Source organism: Pestalotiopsis fici (genome assembly GCF_000516985.1).
Source record: "Pestalotiopsis fici W106-1 unplaced genomic scaffold PFICI_Scf_9, whole genome shotgun sequence".
Taxonomy (NCBI): Eukaryota; Fungi; Ascomycota; class Sordariomycetes; order Amphisphaeriales; family Sporocadaceae; genus Pestalotiopsis; species Pestalotiopsis fici.
In genome coordinates, this window is record NW_006917099.1 from 1,085,820 (window position 1) to 1,100,082 (window position 14,263).

A 14,263-nucleotide genomic window follows, 5' to 3' on the forward strand; every position below is an offset into this window, starting at 1 on the left:
ATAAAACCGGTATAATATACAAGAATTTCTTGATTTTGTGAGTTGACAATATGTCTCGAACCAAGTGACAGGGAAACCCCGACGCAACGAGATCAACATGTCTCCCGAATGCACATACCTACTGGCTAGTGCGCCCTCAAACCTTACTTATACGCCGTCAGGGCCGATTCAACTTGGGAATATCATCGCCAATCCTCTGGAGCCAGCCAAGGTGCTTTCGTCGATCGACGACAAAGTCGGCCGCGCCTATAACAATAATTTAGAGAAGGATTTTCAGTTCTCGCAGGGTGGCGGATTGAAATTCCAGGGTGGCTTCTGGGCAAAAGTTCTCCAGGCATTCGGTCTTTCCTTCGACGCCATCAATGACAAGCACGAAGCTGTCTCCTACTCTGTCAAGAAATTGGAAACCCGCACGCTGAAGAGTATACCCAGGGAGGAGGAGCTTCGAAAGCGATTCAGTGAGCTCGCTGTCCGCAGACATCTGAATTCTGGGCACAGAACTCCCAAGCTGTATCTGATCTGTGGGCTCAAGGTTGCATATGGTATGACAGTTTGCACGGACAGGGCTCACGACCGAGGCGGCGGTGTTCAAGCTGAGGTTCCGATCCCCGCAGATGGAATTGGTCTGGCGGCAAGTGTTGGAGCGGGTATTCAACTGAATCGACAAAGGCAACGGGTTATGCGGTTCGAAGCCGAAGGGCCAGTAGTCCTGGCGTATGAGCTGCTTGTCATACGCGTCCGAAAGCGACGGGACCAAGGGATCGACATTGATTCATATAAACCAAGAGGAGCATTTTTGCACGGCGACGACGACGACGGGAGCGAGGATGATGTATTGTCTGAACAGGATAGTGGATATTCTGGAGACGATACTGAGATCGAGACAAGTACAGTAGAAAGGGCGGATCTTGACAAATGGGCAAAAGGCTTCTGGATCACGAATGAAGACGGGCAGGAGACCATAGTCGACCGTACTTGATCACAAATCTTTTTTATCAAATTGAATAACTTGAGTTTTCGGAAATTGAATAGTTCAACACTAAAGAAACCGTAACACTGGAGAAAGCATCTTGAATCAAATGCCATACACCATTTACTCCGGCATCGCGAATATGTGGTTCTTTTCAAAGTTTGATGATCCAATCGCTGACTATCGCCTAGAACAAGTTACTTCCCTAGTCAAATAATTACCAAGCAGATCTCGGGACATTTCAAACAAGAAAAAGATGTTGCGTGCTTCGACACTATTTGTACAGTCCTCAATTCGTTCGATTCAACACGTTTCTAAATCTTTGTCTGATCAGTCCCATGCTGATGTCTATGCCGGATGATCTTTGCATGTGCATGTCAAGAATTATTTCAAAGTCGCGACCCGATATTCTTGGCACTTCTCCGCACTTTTTCGTACATCAAAGTGTAGAACCCGGAGAGTGGAGAAGCAGCGACACGCCCACGGAGAGAAAATGAAGACGCTATAAGATTCGAACTTGGCGACACGAAAAAGAACAAGAGTTTCTAAAAGCATTGGCAACTAGGCAGTGTTTCTTGGGACTTTATTTCATCGTGTTCAATTGTGGAGTGTTCATAGACAGGCGTGAAACTATTCCACTAATGAGCTACAAGACATTCTATCCCTAACACAACTTGGCCGTGGACGTATCCGTCTCCAAAAAAAGACCGAGACAATGACCAGTAGACATTCATAGCCATCAAGGCTGTCGGGATGACAAGATGGTGGGATTTTCCGAGAGCTCCGGGAACCCTGGGACAATGATCTTCTCTCCCATCCTTGTCGCTCCAATAGCTAGGGACTGCCAAGTACGCACCTGGGCTCCATGCCACCTAATTTCCCTCCAATTGAATAGACGAATCGTCCACGTTATCCATTTTTACAATATGCATGTTAGTTCTTGGGTCGCTATGAAGGACTATATTCAATATTGGACTCATAAGCCGCAGCCTTGGCGATAAGGGGCAACATGCGATCGTAGGAAAACATAAAAGAGAGAGTGTGTGCTCTCCACGACGATGGATGAGAGCGACCCGGTGGGCAGATTTAGAATATCCAATTCAACTATTTACCCAATCACCAAGTCCGCGGTGAATTACTCAAGATGAAGACCTCTATTCTGAGTCTCCTGTCTGTTGGCGCCGCCTCGGCTGCGGCGCAGACTTCGTTGCTCGCACGGTTTGCCGACTCCTTCATCAGAAGAGGCGTCGAGTACGACTTTGGCTACACGGCAGCAACCTTGTACCTAGGGTATGAGGCTGCGTATGACCTGACCAAAAACGAGACTCTCTACGACTGGTACCACGACCAGATTGACGGCGTTGTGGCCGACGATGGAACCATTGTAGACTGGAATTATACTTTTTACAGTCTCGACGAATACGTAAGTACTTTGACTCTTGCCCAAATCCTGGCACCAAAAGAACCAATTCATCATGAAAGAATCACTGCTAATTACACGAAGCGCATGGGTAACAATTACCTTTACTGGTACAATGAGACTGGCGAGGAAAAGTACAAGTCTGCCGCTGCAATTGTCCGAAGCCAGCTCAATAGGCATCCTCGTACACCCACCGGAGGCTTCTGGCACCGCCAGCCCACCTACCCCAACCAAATGTGGCTCGATGGCATCTTCATGGCAGACAGCTTCTACGCCAAGTGGACAAGCTGGTTTGACGCCGACAACGTAAGTGGCCAAGCGAACTCTGACTTGGAGTCATCAAATGAACAACTTGTTGATCTGTTAACTAGACCACTGCCTGGGACGACATTTTGTCGCAATACGAGCACATTGAGGCACACACGCGCAACACGACCAGCGGTCTCTTGGTCCACGGCTACGACGAGAGCTTCAAGGCAGTCTGGGCGGACCCAGTGACGGGCGCCGCACCGCTCGTCTGGGACCGCGCCGTCGGTTGGTACTTTCTCTCTCTGTGGGAGACGCTGCAGGTGTTTCCCCAGTCGCACGAGGGCTACGCCCAGCTGCTGGGCTACTTTACCACCTTGGCAGATGCGCTCAAGACGACCCAGGACGAGTCTGGCGGCTGGTGGCTCATCATGAGCGAGCAGTACGTCGGGGCCGAGGGCAACTACATTGAGAGCAGCGCGTCGGCCATGTTTGTGCTCGGCATGTTCCGCGGTATTCGCTCCGGGTACATTGAGAGCGCCGACTTTCTTGCCACGGCACAAAAGGGGTACAATCTCCTGGTGGACAGGTTCGTCGTGGAGAATGGCGACGGCACTTTGAACTGGGAGGGTACCGTCCAGGTTGGCTCGCTTGGTAGCAACGGAACATACGAGGTGAGCTTGCCTGATGCATCAGCAATACTTTGTTTTTCCGCACCTGCTGACAATGATTACAGTACTATATCGGTGTCCCTCTTGCTTCCAACGACTACAAGGGAGCCGGCCCATTCATGCTGGCCTCTTACGAATGGGAGACCTGGGCCTCGAGCGCTTGATCGTGTAAAGAACTGGTCAGATGCTACAGTGTCGCGGTACATAAATGAAAGTATATACTAGAGCGCGTCGCATGGTATTCAACAATCAGTCATATTCCCTAGACACAAGCAATAGATTGGATGTGTGCAAGTGCTCCGTATGTGTTACATTATAGCCCAAATGCGTCATCTGGCTCCGGCAAAATTGGTTTCTCCAATTCTTTCGTAGTGGCCTCGAGACCTATGAGATAGAACTGGGGCTGCCATGTGGACAGTAAGCACGTAATCAGATGGATGCATTGCCATTGTGAGAGCACCATTTATTGAAAGCTACCGCGCCCTGCAGCCGGGGTAGCATCAACGCACACCCAAAGCTTCTGTTCTTGTTCTGTCGCTCCTATCTCCGAGAACTAGAACAGGAGATGCCCATTAATGATTTGTGTGTAGGTTTATTTTTGCCTGCGCGCCCATTCGCTGTAGCTGTACTTGCAGTACGTGTTTCGGACACATGGAAAGAATCTTGCCGCTCGTATGCCCCCTCCCGCCGTCAATACCTTTGATGATTTTCTTTGCGACTTATGTGCCGTTGCTTATTCCCGGTGTCGCGTCTTTGCTGTATTGTGTAAGCGCTGACCTGGAGCGAGTCAGAGGGTCTTTAGACTATACGTAGTACTATCAGCTGTATAGCGTCTGTCCACCAAAAGCCCCAGAGATTCATCCAACAAATTATCACGACTATTTCTTTAACCATTGATTAATCATGCCACAAAATCCCCACTTCTCTGGATGTTTATCTTCTTTGGCGACTCTTTGTCCAAAAATTTGGATTTTCTATCCAGCAAAAGTTACCATTGAGGAAAACGCCTGGGAAGGACAAAGGTGCCGGGACATTGCTCGTGTTTCATCAACCAAACCCCTGCTCCTTGGCTCAAGATAGTGTGAAACCCATGTCTGTCTGATCCTAGACTGGGGCAAGCCGCGCGTTGTTGCGCTACTGTGTATTGCCCGAGTTTCGACAAGGCACCATCATCTTTCGATATCGCTGTCGCTATCGCTGTCGACAGCTATCTAAAGAGATAAAAACTACTTCAACATCATTTCCCGTGTGTTTTCACAAGCAGCAGCAGCATCAATACGAATAGTTCACACCGGTACAGTCCGAAAAAGACGCTAAAACATGGCGGACGACAGCAGGACACACCAATACCACAGCGTCAAGGCGGATGAGCGCGATGAAATTGACGATCTCGACATGCATATCGAGGATACGATTGACTTGGATGAAAAGGATTACATGCACGCCGCGACGCCTCTGCGGACGAGGAGAGCTCGAATCCTAGAAGTCTTGAACAGATATCGCTGGGTGATTGACGGAGTCCTCGTGGCAGTCGTCGTCATGCTGCTGGTGGACCGTTCCTGGACTGGAAATAGCAAGACAACCAAAGTAGACGCGCAATACGAGGGAACTGGTGATGTGGTTGGGTTTGCGCCTCGTTGTATGTGTCACTAGTAATTGCACTCCCATGATTTTCTCCCCCCAGAAACTAACCCAGGTCCAGTTTCGCAAAAGATTGTAACTTTTCAGCCTGATCCCATGTTTGTGCCGGAGAATGGATCCGAATTCTTTACAGACGAGGTACGACAAAAGTGGTTGGGTATTGTCCCGAGTAAGTCGGCCTCGTTCATTACGAGCAATGACAGAATACTAACTAACCTGGTAATATAGAGGGACTTGGATATTTGAACATCAAAGATCCCGCCAAGTATCAAGACCTCCCACAAAAGCTGGAAGGCTATTATGACAAATACGTCGTCACGACGTCCATGACGCACCAGCTCCACTGTCTGGTACGTTCTCTCGATCCTTTTAATGCTCGCTTCTATACTAACATGGACAAAGTATGCCATTGCAGAAGTGTTTAGCGCATATACTTCCAATATCACTGAAAAGATCCCACGAGAATCGCCGTGGCATCTTGCGCACTGCTTTGTAGGTCCCTATCTGGCGCAGAAACATTTATCTCACCAGAGATAAGAACATAGTCGAACATATAAACTAACTCTAAAATCTGTGTAGGACTATTTACGCCAAGCCATCATGTGCGCCGGCGATATTGCACTTGAAGGCAAGGAGACGACTTTCCCAGAAGGCATTGTGGGATCAGATGGATGGGATGCCAAACACGTCTGCAAATCATACGACGAGGTACTTGATTACCTGGATGCAAACCGAGCCGATGATGCCGTATGGATCTAGAGTAGTTGAAGATGATTTATTCGTTACCCATCAATGACCGGCCAGGGACAACCCAGGATTTGCTGTGGTCAAGCATGTGGTGCGATTCCCGAGGACCAGCTCTTCGAATCACTTAGAGCGAATACGCCACGGGCGCGGCACCAGACAAGGCAGAAGAGAAGAGAAGAGCATCACGAACATGAGCGCGAAATATCTATTGCGCCTTTGATCAGTCTGGAAAGATGCTCAGCATCGTATGTTTAGTGGGGTGAATGGGGAGATATATCCTCCTGCAGACACAAAGTCGTAACTCGGCCGAGTTACTCTACCGACTTCCAAAGTCCAGAGCTTCACCCAGCGCCAGGCCAACCAGCAAAAAGGTGGGCGCAATCTGACATTGCGCAACCCGAGCTATACATCAGAGATGATATGAACAGAATGCAGCCATTGAAAGGGCCATTTGGGACGCGTTCACGACTATAAAGATGGGTCCCCGACCGAGCTCGGTATTGCGTGATCGCGATAGCAATGATGCCATTCAGGATGCATGCGGAGCAAGCCAGCAGCGCTTATAAATACAAAAGGCGTATCAAAAAGGTCACAGCTGCCTTAGAATAAAATAAAAAGGAAAAATAAAGAATTATTGAATTCATTTTATTCTGAAAACAAGTAAAGTCAAAATGCCTACAGAATTTATCAGGTACGAACTCCTTGAAATGAGTATAAACTACAACCACTAACACGGATATATATAGCCTAACATTCAACAACTCGGCGACTGAGATCGCCACGGGTCCCAACCCGACCGGTATTGACCCCCAGTACCTGGTCAGATATGCCAGGACACTGGACGAGTATGGTTTCAACTATACACTGGTGCCGTACGGCTCGGGGTCCTATGATCCCTTTACCATTGGCGCCACCATTGCCGCCGTGACCAAGAACATTAGCGTCATCATTGCCCTGCGGCCCAACACCATGTATCCAACCGTGGCCGCCAAGGCCCTGGCCACACTGGACCAGCTGAGCTCTGGCCGCGTCGTCGTGCACTTTATCGCCGGCGGCAGCGATGCCGAGCAGGCCAAGGAGGGCGATTTCCTCAGCAAGGACGAGCGCTACGGCCGCCTCGAGGACTACATCAAGATCCTCCGCCGCGCCTGGCAGTCGGCCGAGCCCTTTGACTGGGAGAGCAAGTACTACACCTTCAAGGGCTTCAGCAACCAGGTGCGGCCCACCAAGGGCACGATCCCCGTGTCCGTGGGCGGCTCCTCGCCCGAGGCCTACCGCGTCGGCGGCTCGCTGGCCGACATCTTTGGCCTCTGGGGCGAGCCGCTCAAGGAGACCAAGGAGCAGATTGACCGCATCTACGCCGAGGCCGAAAAGGCCGGCCGCACCGATCGCCCCCGCATCTGGGTCACCTTTCGCCCCATCCTCGCCGAGACGGACGACCTCGCCTGGCAAAAGGCCTACCGCTATCTCGACCTCCTCAAGGGCAACCAGGGCAAGGCTGGTCCCAACTTGGCGCCTCAGACCAACTCAGGTCCCCAGAATGTCGGATCGCAGCGGCTGTTGGATATCGCCTCTCGAGGAGAGGTGCAAGACCGCGCCCTTTGGTATCCTACTGTAAGTATCTATCTGGTTTATGCTCTTGTCGAGACTCGACACTCCACTATATGCAAGGGAGTGTACGAATCATCCACATCAGACGCAATATTGCTAACACTTTTTCATAGGTGACGGCCACGGGTGCCCGCGGCGCTTCTACGGCATTGGTCGGATCGCCACAGACTCTGTCCGACTCGATCCTCGACTACGTAGATCTCGGCTGCGAGCTCATTTCCATTCGCGGCTACGACAACTACAATGACGCCGTCGACTATGGCCGCTACATCCTGCCAAAGGTGCGCGCCGAGCTGGACAAGCGGGAAAAGGGCGAGACTTCTGCTGCCCCGGAGCCGTCGGCCAAGGAATCCAATGTGGTGGTCCCGGCTGAGAGCGGATGAGGCTGTTGGATGAGTTTATGATTTTACGAGTAGCGCTTGCAGATTGAATTTTTTATGACAGCAAATATAGAAACAATGTAAGTTATGCTGAGGGTCAATGCCGGAATCAGACCGACCGGTCTAACCAATACAGTTTTCATTATAATGTAATGAATGATTCGAAAGGATAGTGATGTATGCCATGTCTGACGAGTTTCACGCACTGAAGTAGTATGGGCTCAGGACGACATTTGTTGCCTCTTAAATTTGATTGAACAGAAATGACACGCTCAATGACTCATCCATCACTCGAAAAGACACGCCATCCACGAGAAAAATGAGCAGTGACTCCATTATGGGCCTTGAATGTAGTATCACTAAGTTTGCATGTTTCCTTGTGTTTCAGAGATCAGTATCATTCGAACAGAACATTATACCCAGTACAAAATGGAGACCGCTCAGCTCGTGGTCTTTCGTAATCCCTTGCCACTGATGAAAATCGATGTGATGACAGCTATGGCTGCGATACCAGTCGACGCCGCGAAAGAGTACTGCAGTCCTTGATAGTACACCAACCGCGCCTTGAGCTGAACATCAGGAGGCAGCTGTCTGAGGGCGTCGACGGAATGCCGGATGTCGTCAATGATCTGCATGGGTGCAGGAAGTAAGCAATGTGCACGAAGTGTGAGAGAAGAGAAATTGAGACTGTTATTGAATTGGGCCATAGGGAAAAGATCACATACCTCCCACTTGTTTGGAACGTCATTCAGGGCTTCTGGCAACTTGACGCTCAGTGTTGTCTGCAAGATGGCAGAAGTGATTGAGACGCCCCAGACGGTGCCGAGCGACCTAATGAGGTAAACTGTCGATGCACATACCGCGTGATCTACATAGGTATTTGGGGTTAGTCATATGATGTTGATTATCCAGAGAGCCATTTCCCACTGACCTGCATGCTCAAACGTTGCCAGAGATGTAAACAGAATGCCCGGGTACACGATACCCTGACCGAGGTTGGCCGGGAAAATGTAGACATAATACTTCCAGAGCGAATCCTCAAACTGGATAGAGGTGACCAAAGCATTGCCTACAGCCATGAGGACCGCGCCCGTTCTCACGAGCGCCGTCAGCTTGCCCCAGCGCGACATGACGACACCAGCAATGACGCCGCCGATCGGCGTGGCCAGCGAGGGGATCGCGAGACGGGCACCGGCCGTGGTTGCCGAGTCCAAGAGAACAACCTGAAAGAACAAGGGCAGCATAAACAGGTAAGCGTACGCACTCAGCCCGACGCAGACATTGGTAGCCTGCGTCAAACCGGGAAGCCATCCGTGCAGCATGCGCAAGGGAATCACGGGGATGGCTTTGGTCCTGGCCTCGACCACCAAGAAGAGGCCTAGCAACACGACGCTGCCGACAAGAGACGAAATCACCCAGGGACTGCTCCACGGCAGCTCGTTGCCCCCCAGACTGAGCCCGATGAGCTGCACCGAAATGGCAGTGACAAGGAGCAGGGCCCCCGAGATGTCCACGGCACGCCACGTATCGGCGAGGCTGGATCCGCGCAGGGCATTGTGCGGGTTGCGGATCACCAAGTAGCCCAGCACCAGGGCCACGGCAGACACTGGCACCTGCAGCAGGAAACACCAGCGCCAGCCGATGGAGTCGGCAATGGAGCCGCCGAATGACGCCCCGGCAATGGCGCCGAATCCAAACGAGGCGTTTTGCAGGGCTTGGTACATGCCTCGCTTACGAAAGGGAATCATGTCCGAGTTGACAATAGTTGCTAATATCAATCATCAATTTTAGCAATCTCCCTTTCTTCCTTGAATGTATAACAAAACTCCACTCACCCATGGTCATTAGACCACCGCCTCCAAATCCAGTGAGAGCCCTCATGAGATTTAGCAGTATAAAGTCCTGCGCGACACCACAGCCCAGACAGCCCAAGGCAAAGGTGACGGTGGAAATAAAAAAGCAAACACGGCGCCCAAAGATATCCGAGATGCGCCCGTACAGGGGCTGAAACGCCGTGCTGGTGACCAGGTAACTCGTCGTGAGCCACGAGGCCGTATTGACGGCGTCAAACTCCGAGGCAATGACGGCGTACGTGGCCGCCGTAATGGTGCTGTCAAAGCCGTACAGAAAGACGTTGGAGAAAATGGCCAGCTCAATGAGCATAAAGTGCCGGGGCGCCTTCCACTCGCCATTTTCGTCTTCGCCCGGCGCCGCTGTTTGGCTCAGTAGAGGCTGCCGCTCGCCCGCAGACTCGGGCAAGCCTCTGCCTCGCTCCACCGAGTTGTCGTCGTCGTCGTTCCCGGCGGTGGCTGCGGCTCCGTCCCGAGTAGCTGCGGCCGCAACGTCAGTCGGGGGCGGAAAGTGTTCTATTGATGGCATCTTGGGTGGTTGCAGAACTTCAATCTCATGTCACGATGGAATCTACAATAAAACCAGCCCGTCTCTGGCAATGAGTACGTTTATAACCAAAGCAGTCGGCCAGTACGCCGATTCTCTTTTTGCTTACGGGCAGATATTTCGCTTGGTCTTAATTGCGTGATCAGTGGTGGAGATATAACGACTATTGCATGCCGCTAGTGCAAGAATGAGACTGCCCACATCCCAGAAGGGCGTGTGATTGTCAATAAGAATGCTTCCATATCATTGGTTTATACTATCTCATTGGGTCGGGGCTAATTGGAAACGCATAAGACCTACTCTGTCGGCATGACTCAGACCTAGTGGTTGGAAGAGTGGACTATATGATCACCGACTTCATCCCAGGTTGACCAGGATGCAAACTTGACAAACTTCATTTTATTTACACGTCTCAAGGCTCTCCCAAATCTATATGTAGACCCTGTAGATTCTTATCTAGTCAAAACACAAATCGCTTTTCAATTCTGACCCTCGAAACTACAAAATACACAATATCAGCTCTAAGCCGCACCACCACGTCCACCAATGGCTTGAGCCTCTGTCGTGATCTCGGGCAAAGGCCTTCCCTTCTCCGTTGGCTCGCTAATGAACTTGATCTTGGCCAGGTACCCCAAGTACTTGCCAATCTCTTCTCTGCCAATGCCGTAGCCAAAACTCTCATCAACGCCTGTCCACCTCTCCGCATCTGCCTTGAGCACTGCAGCCGTGTTTCTATCGTCTAGCTCAGGAGCACGGGTGTTTGCAGGGAGGTCGTTCATACAAAAGTGGAACAGGGGCATGAGAGCATGCTGCTCTTGATCCTTCTCAAGGGCACCAGCAGACACGAACTTTTCCAGCTCAGACTTCCAGGCGTCGTAGCTGACTTCGGGGGTCTTGTAGCCATAGTACTCCAGCAGGGACAGGTACTCATTCATGCGAAGGCGGGGGTGGGCCGTGACGTGCAGGACGTGAGCACCGTCCGGAATAGGGTTCAGGGCGGCAGCGACAACGATGCGAGAGACGTGGTTAACCGGGACAGCATTGACAGTGTTGACAATGCGCGGGCGCGATGAAAGTTGCACGCAACCCTTGAGAATTCGAATCAGGAAGTCATCAGTGTTGCAAACACCAGTAATCATGTCACCAAGAATGTAGCCGGCCCGAATGACGGAGCCCGACAGTCCACGCTTGCCTGCCTCTCGGACAAGTTGCTCGGAAACCCACTTGGTCTGGCCGTAGCCTGTGCCAAGACCTCTGCGGCTGCCTTCCATGTCATCGGTCTCGTAGACAGCTCCCTGGCCAGTGCTGGTTTGCTGCTCGGAAAGCTGGATGTAGTGATCAGTGTCCAGCACACTGGTCGAGCTGACAAATGTGAATGTCTTGGGCTTTCCTTCGTTGCAGAGCGTCAATGCGTCGAGAGTAGACAAGACATTGGCAGTCATCATATCTTGGTATCTCTTGACCCAGTGGACAGTTGCACCGTTGTGGATAATGACATCTGCCTCATTGGCAACCTTTTTCCAGCTGGCCTCGTCGAGTCCAAGGTTTGGCAGAGCCAGATCACCAATAACACAGCTTACTCTTGAAGCCCATTCCTCCTTCCAAAGACCGTAGGCGCTGATGGAGCGCTTGAGGCGATCCAGAGCCGCCGCCGAGTCCTTGACACCTCGGACATGAGCAATCAGGTTGACCTGGCGGCTTGTGCGATCCATAATGTCCTTGACCAAGTAGGCACCCAGGAAACCTGTGGCTCCCGTGAGGAAGACTGTAAGAGGCTCGGAACCACCAATTGCGTCCAAGTTGGCTGTCTGGTACTTGGGTGCCAGACGGCCCATGAGCTCGTCCAGAGACTTGGCATACGCGGGATCGCCCTCTTCAGCACCCTCGGCAGCAGCACCGCTGGCCTTGTTGAGCAGGTTGTCGATGGCTGCACTGAACCCAGCCAGACTTGGGAACTCGTACAGTGTGTTGATGGAGACGTTTGCGCCAATGTTCTGTCTAATGTTGAGGAGCAGCTGTTGAGCCAAGAGACTGTGGCCGCCAAGGTCAAAGAAGTTGTGCTCTGGTCGGATAGTCTTGGGGTTCAAGCCACGGACGACGTCGGCCCACTGCTGGGCAACATTCTTTGCAGTCTCCGAAAGAGACTCCCAGCTCTTCAAGTCCTCCTCAGAGGCATCCTCCACACGCTCCGCAACATCAGGGAAGGGCAGGTTTGGCTTGTCCACCTTGCCGTTGGGGTTGAGGGGAAGCCTGTTGAGGACAATGTAGATTGTCGGGACTGCATACACCGGCAGACGGGTCTTCAAGTGGTCTCTGACCTCGGTCTGGAGAACTCGGTACTTTTTCAAGTAGACCTTGACGGAGCCCATTTCCAGACCTTCATCCTCGACATCTTCAATCTCGCGCGCGGCGACAAAGCGTTGCCACTCGGCCGTTTCGGGCACAATATAGCTCACCAACGTCTGTTCTTCGTTACGATCTCTTCGCACGAGGGTCTTGCAGTCCCGAATTAGAGGGCTCTGGCTCAGATTGCTATCAATCTCGTTGAGCTCGATTCTGAAGCCACGGATCTTGACTTGGTCATCAGCGCGACCAGTACACTCCACATCGCCCGACTCAAGGTACTTGCCGAGATCACCAGTTCGGTACATTCGGTCTCGGGGGCCTTGGAAGTACTTTCTCCAGGGCTCATTCTTGTTGAGCTGCTGATCAAGCTCGGCCCACTTCTTCTCGTCAACAAACCAGTTGTTGACAAATTTCTCCTGGTTCTTCTGAGGATCACCTAGGTATCCCTCTGCCAAACCAGCAGCTCTAACGTAGATCTCTCCCGTCTCACCTACTCCACACAGCTTGGTGCGGTCTTGACGGTCGACAATCAACAGCTGTACACCCTCCATACCAGTTCCAGCTGGGACGGTGTCCTTCAGCTTGTCCATGAAATCGGCATCTCTAGCTCTGCTGGGGACCTCGAAATAGCTGACAGCTCTTTGCGTCTCGGTCGAACCAAACATATTTTGAATGTTGGCATTGACGGCGAGTTTTCTAAGAGTGCGGCAATCTCTAGTGGTGAGAACATCACCAACAAAAAAGACCTGCTGCAGGCTGGGGAACTCTGCAGTGGCACCTCCGACGAGAATCTGACCCATAGCCGGTGTCAAGTGACTGACGGTAGGCTTGTGGTCACGGAACCACTCGGCCAGCTTTTCGTGTTGGATGTCCTCCTTGGCGGGCACCAGCAACTGAGCGCCCAAGAAGAGGGGCGTGAAAATGTCTCGCTGGATGGGGTCGTGGGCGATACCAGAAAGCATGGTAAATCTGCTTTCCGAGGTCAAGTTGAAGCGCTTGGACATCCAAGGAAAGTATCTCGCCAAACTGTCGTGGCGACCCAGGACGCCCTTGGGGCGGCCTTCACTTCCCGACGTAAATGAGAGAGTCGGGTTGGAGTCGGGACCAACGATGACGGGCGGGGGCGGCCCCGAACCTGCTTGCCTGGCCTTTTCGAAAACGTCCTTTCCGTCGATCTCGCCTCCGGAAAGGAAACCATCGTCGTGTAGGCGCAGCTCAGGCACATCGGCCTTGAGCTGGAGTTCGCTGTCGATGTATTGCTGCACCTGTGGTGCCAATGGGCCATTCTCGTCGGTCGCCCTGCCAATTCTGAGTAGAGCACGAGGTTGGGAAACCTCGAGGTAAATCTGCTGTCTTGCTGGAGGGTAAGCAGGATCGAGAACCGTCATGGTCGCTCCAGCAGCCTATAATGTGAACATTGTAAGCCATGATCGTTTCTTACAAGAGGATGCCGCGCGTTAATTGCCTACCAGAATACCCATCAAGCTGACGACCAAATCCACGGAACGGTGCGCCCAGATCATGACGACGTCCCCGTTGGTGACTCCGGCATCGTGGAGGTAGTGGGCGAGTGTGTTGGAGGCCTCGTAGATTTGGCGGTAGGTGAAGCGCCTCTCGGGCGTGGTCGACGACTGAGTCTCAATCACACATGGGCGGTCGGGGTGGGCTTCTGCTTGTTGCTGGAAAAACTCGTGAATTGCGCCAGCGTAGCCAGACCAATTAAGGTCGGCAGTCGGGTCGGGTAATTGCACCATGTTGCGATCTTCTGGCTTCTTCTTGTTGGTGCAATTGGAACAAGGAAGAAGTTGGTGATGGGGTTTTCAGCAGCGGTGTA

At 52.0% G+C, this 14,263-nt stretch overlaps 6 protein-coding genes across 6 annotated transcripts; 4 read left to right on the forward strand and 2 right to left on the reverse strand.

Moving 5' to 3' along the window:
- Nucleotides 1-97: 97 nt before the first annotated feature.
- PFICI_11751 (uncharacterized protein) lies at nucleotides 98-979 on the forward strand (the record flags this gene model as incomplete). The annotated part of the gene is made up of 1 exon (XM_007840332.1): nucleotides 98-979. The coding sequence occupies one exon, from the start codon at nucleotides 98-100 to the stop codon at nucleotides 977-979; it is 882 nt and encodes a 293-aa protein (XP_007838523.1).
- A 1,135-nt stretch (nucleotides 980-2,114) lies between these two features.
- PFICI_11752 (uncharacterized protein) lies at nucleotides 2,115-3,471 on the forward strand (the record flags this gene model as incomplete). Its single annotated transcript, XM_007840333.1, has 4 exons — nucleotides 2,115-2,393; nucleotides 2,475-2,696; nucleotides 2,762-3,310; nucleotides 3,373-3,471. 4 exons carry the CDS (start codon nucleotides 2,115-2,117, stop codon nucleotides 3,469-3,471), a joined length of 1,149 nt encoding a protein of 382 aa, XP_007838524.1.
- Nucleotides 3,472-4,627: 1,156 nt separating this feature from the next.
- On the forward strand, nucleotides 4,628-5,707 carry PFICI_11753 (uncharacterized protein; the record flags this gene model as incomplete). Its single annotated transcript, XM_007840334.1, has 5 exons — nucleotides 4,628-4,946; nucleotides 5,010-5,117; nucleotides 5,177-5,298; nucleotides 5,351-5,440; nucleotides 5,528-5,707. 5 exons carry the CDS (start codon nucleotides 4,628-4,630, stop codon nucleotides 5,705-5,707), a joined length of 819 nt encoding a protein of 272 aa, XP_007838525.1.
- A 659-nt stretch (nucleotides 5,708-6,366) lies between these two features.
- PFICI_11754 (uncharacterized protein) lies at nucleotides 6,367-7,689 on the forward strand (the record flags this gene model as incomplete). The annotated part of the gene is made up of 3 exons (XM_007840335.1): nucleotides 6,367-6,386; nucleotides 6,442-7,309; nucleotides 7,420-7,689. The coding sequence occupies 3 exons, from the start codon at nucleotides 6,367-6,369 to the stop codon at nucleotides 7,687-7,689; spliced, it is 1,158 nt and encodes a 385-aa protein (XP_007838526.1).
- A 437-nt stretch (nucleotides 7,690-8,126) lies between these two features.
- On the reverse strand, nucleotides 8,127-10,065 carry PFICI_11755 (uncharacterized protein; the record flags this gene model as incomplete). The annotated part of the gene is made up of 4 exons (XM_007840336.1): nucleotides 8,127-8,315; nucleotides 8,412-8,554; nucleotides 8,618-9,454; nucleotides 9,522-10,065. 4 exons carry the CDS (start codon nucleotides 10,063-10,065, stop codon nucleotides 8,127-8,129), a joined length of 1,713 nt encoding a protein of 570 aa, XP_007838527.1.
- Nucleotides 10,066-10,604: 539 nt separating this feature from the next.
- Nucleotides 10,605-14,183, reverse strand: PFICI_11756 (L-aminoadipate-semialdehyde dehydrogenase large subunit; the record flags this gene model as incomplete). Its single annotated transcript, XM_007840337.1, has 2 exons — nucleotides 10,605-13,832; nucleotides 13,899-14,183. The coding sequence occupies 2 exons, from the start codon at nucleotides 14,181-14,183 to the stop codon at nucleotides 10,605-10,607; spliced, it is 3,513 nt and encodes a 1,170-aa protein (XP_007838528.1).
- Nucleotides 14,184-14,263: the final 80 nt, after the last annotated feature.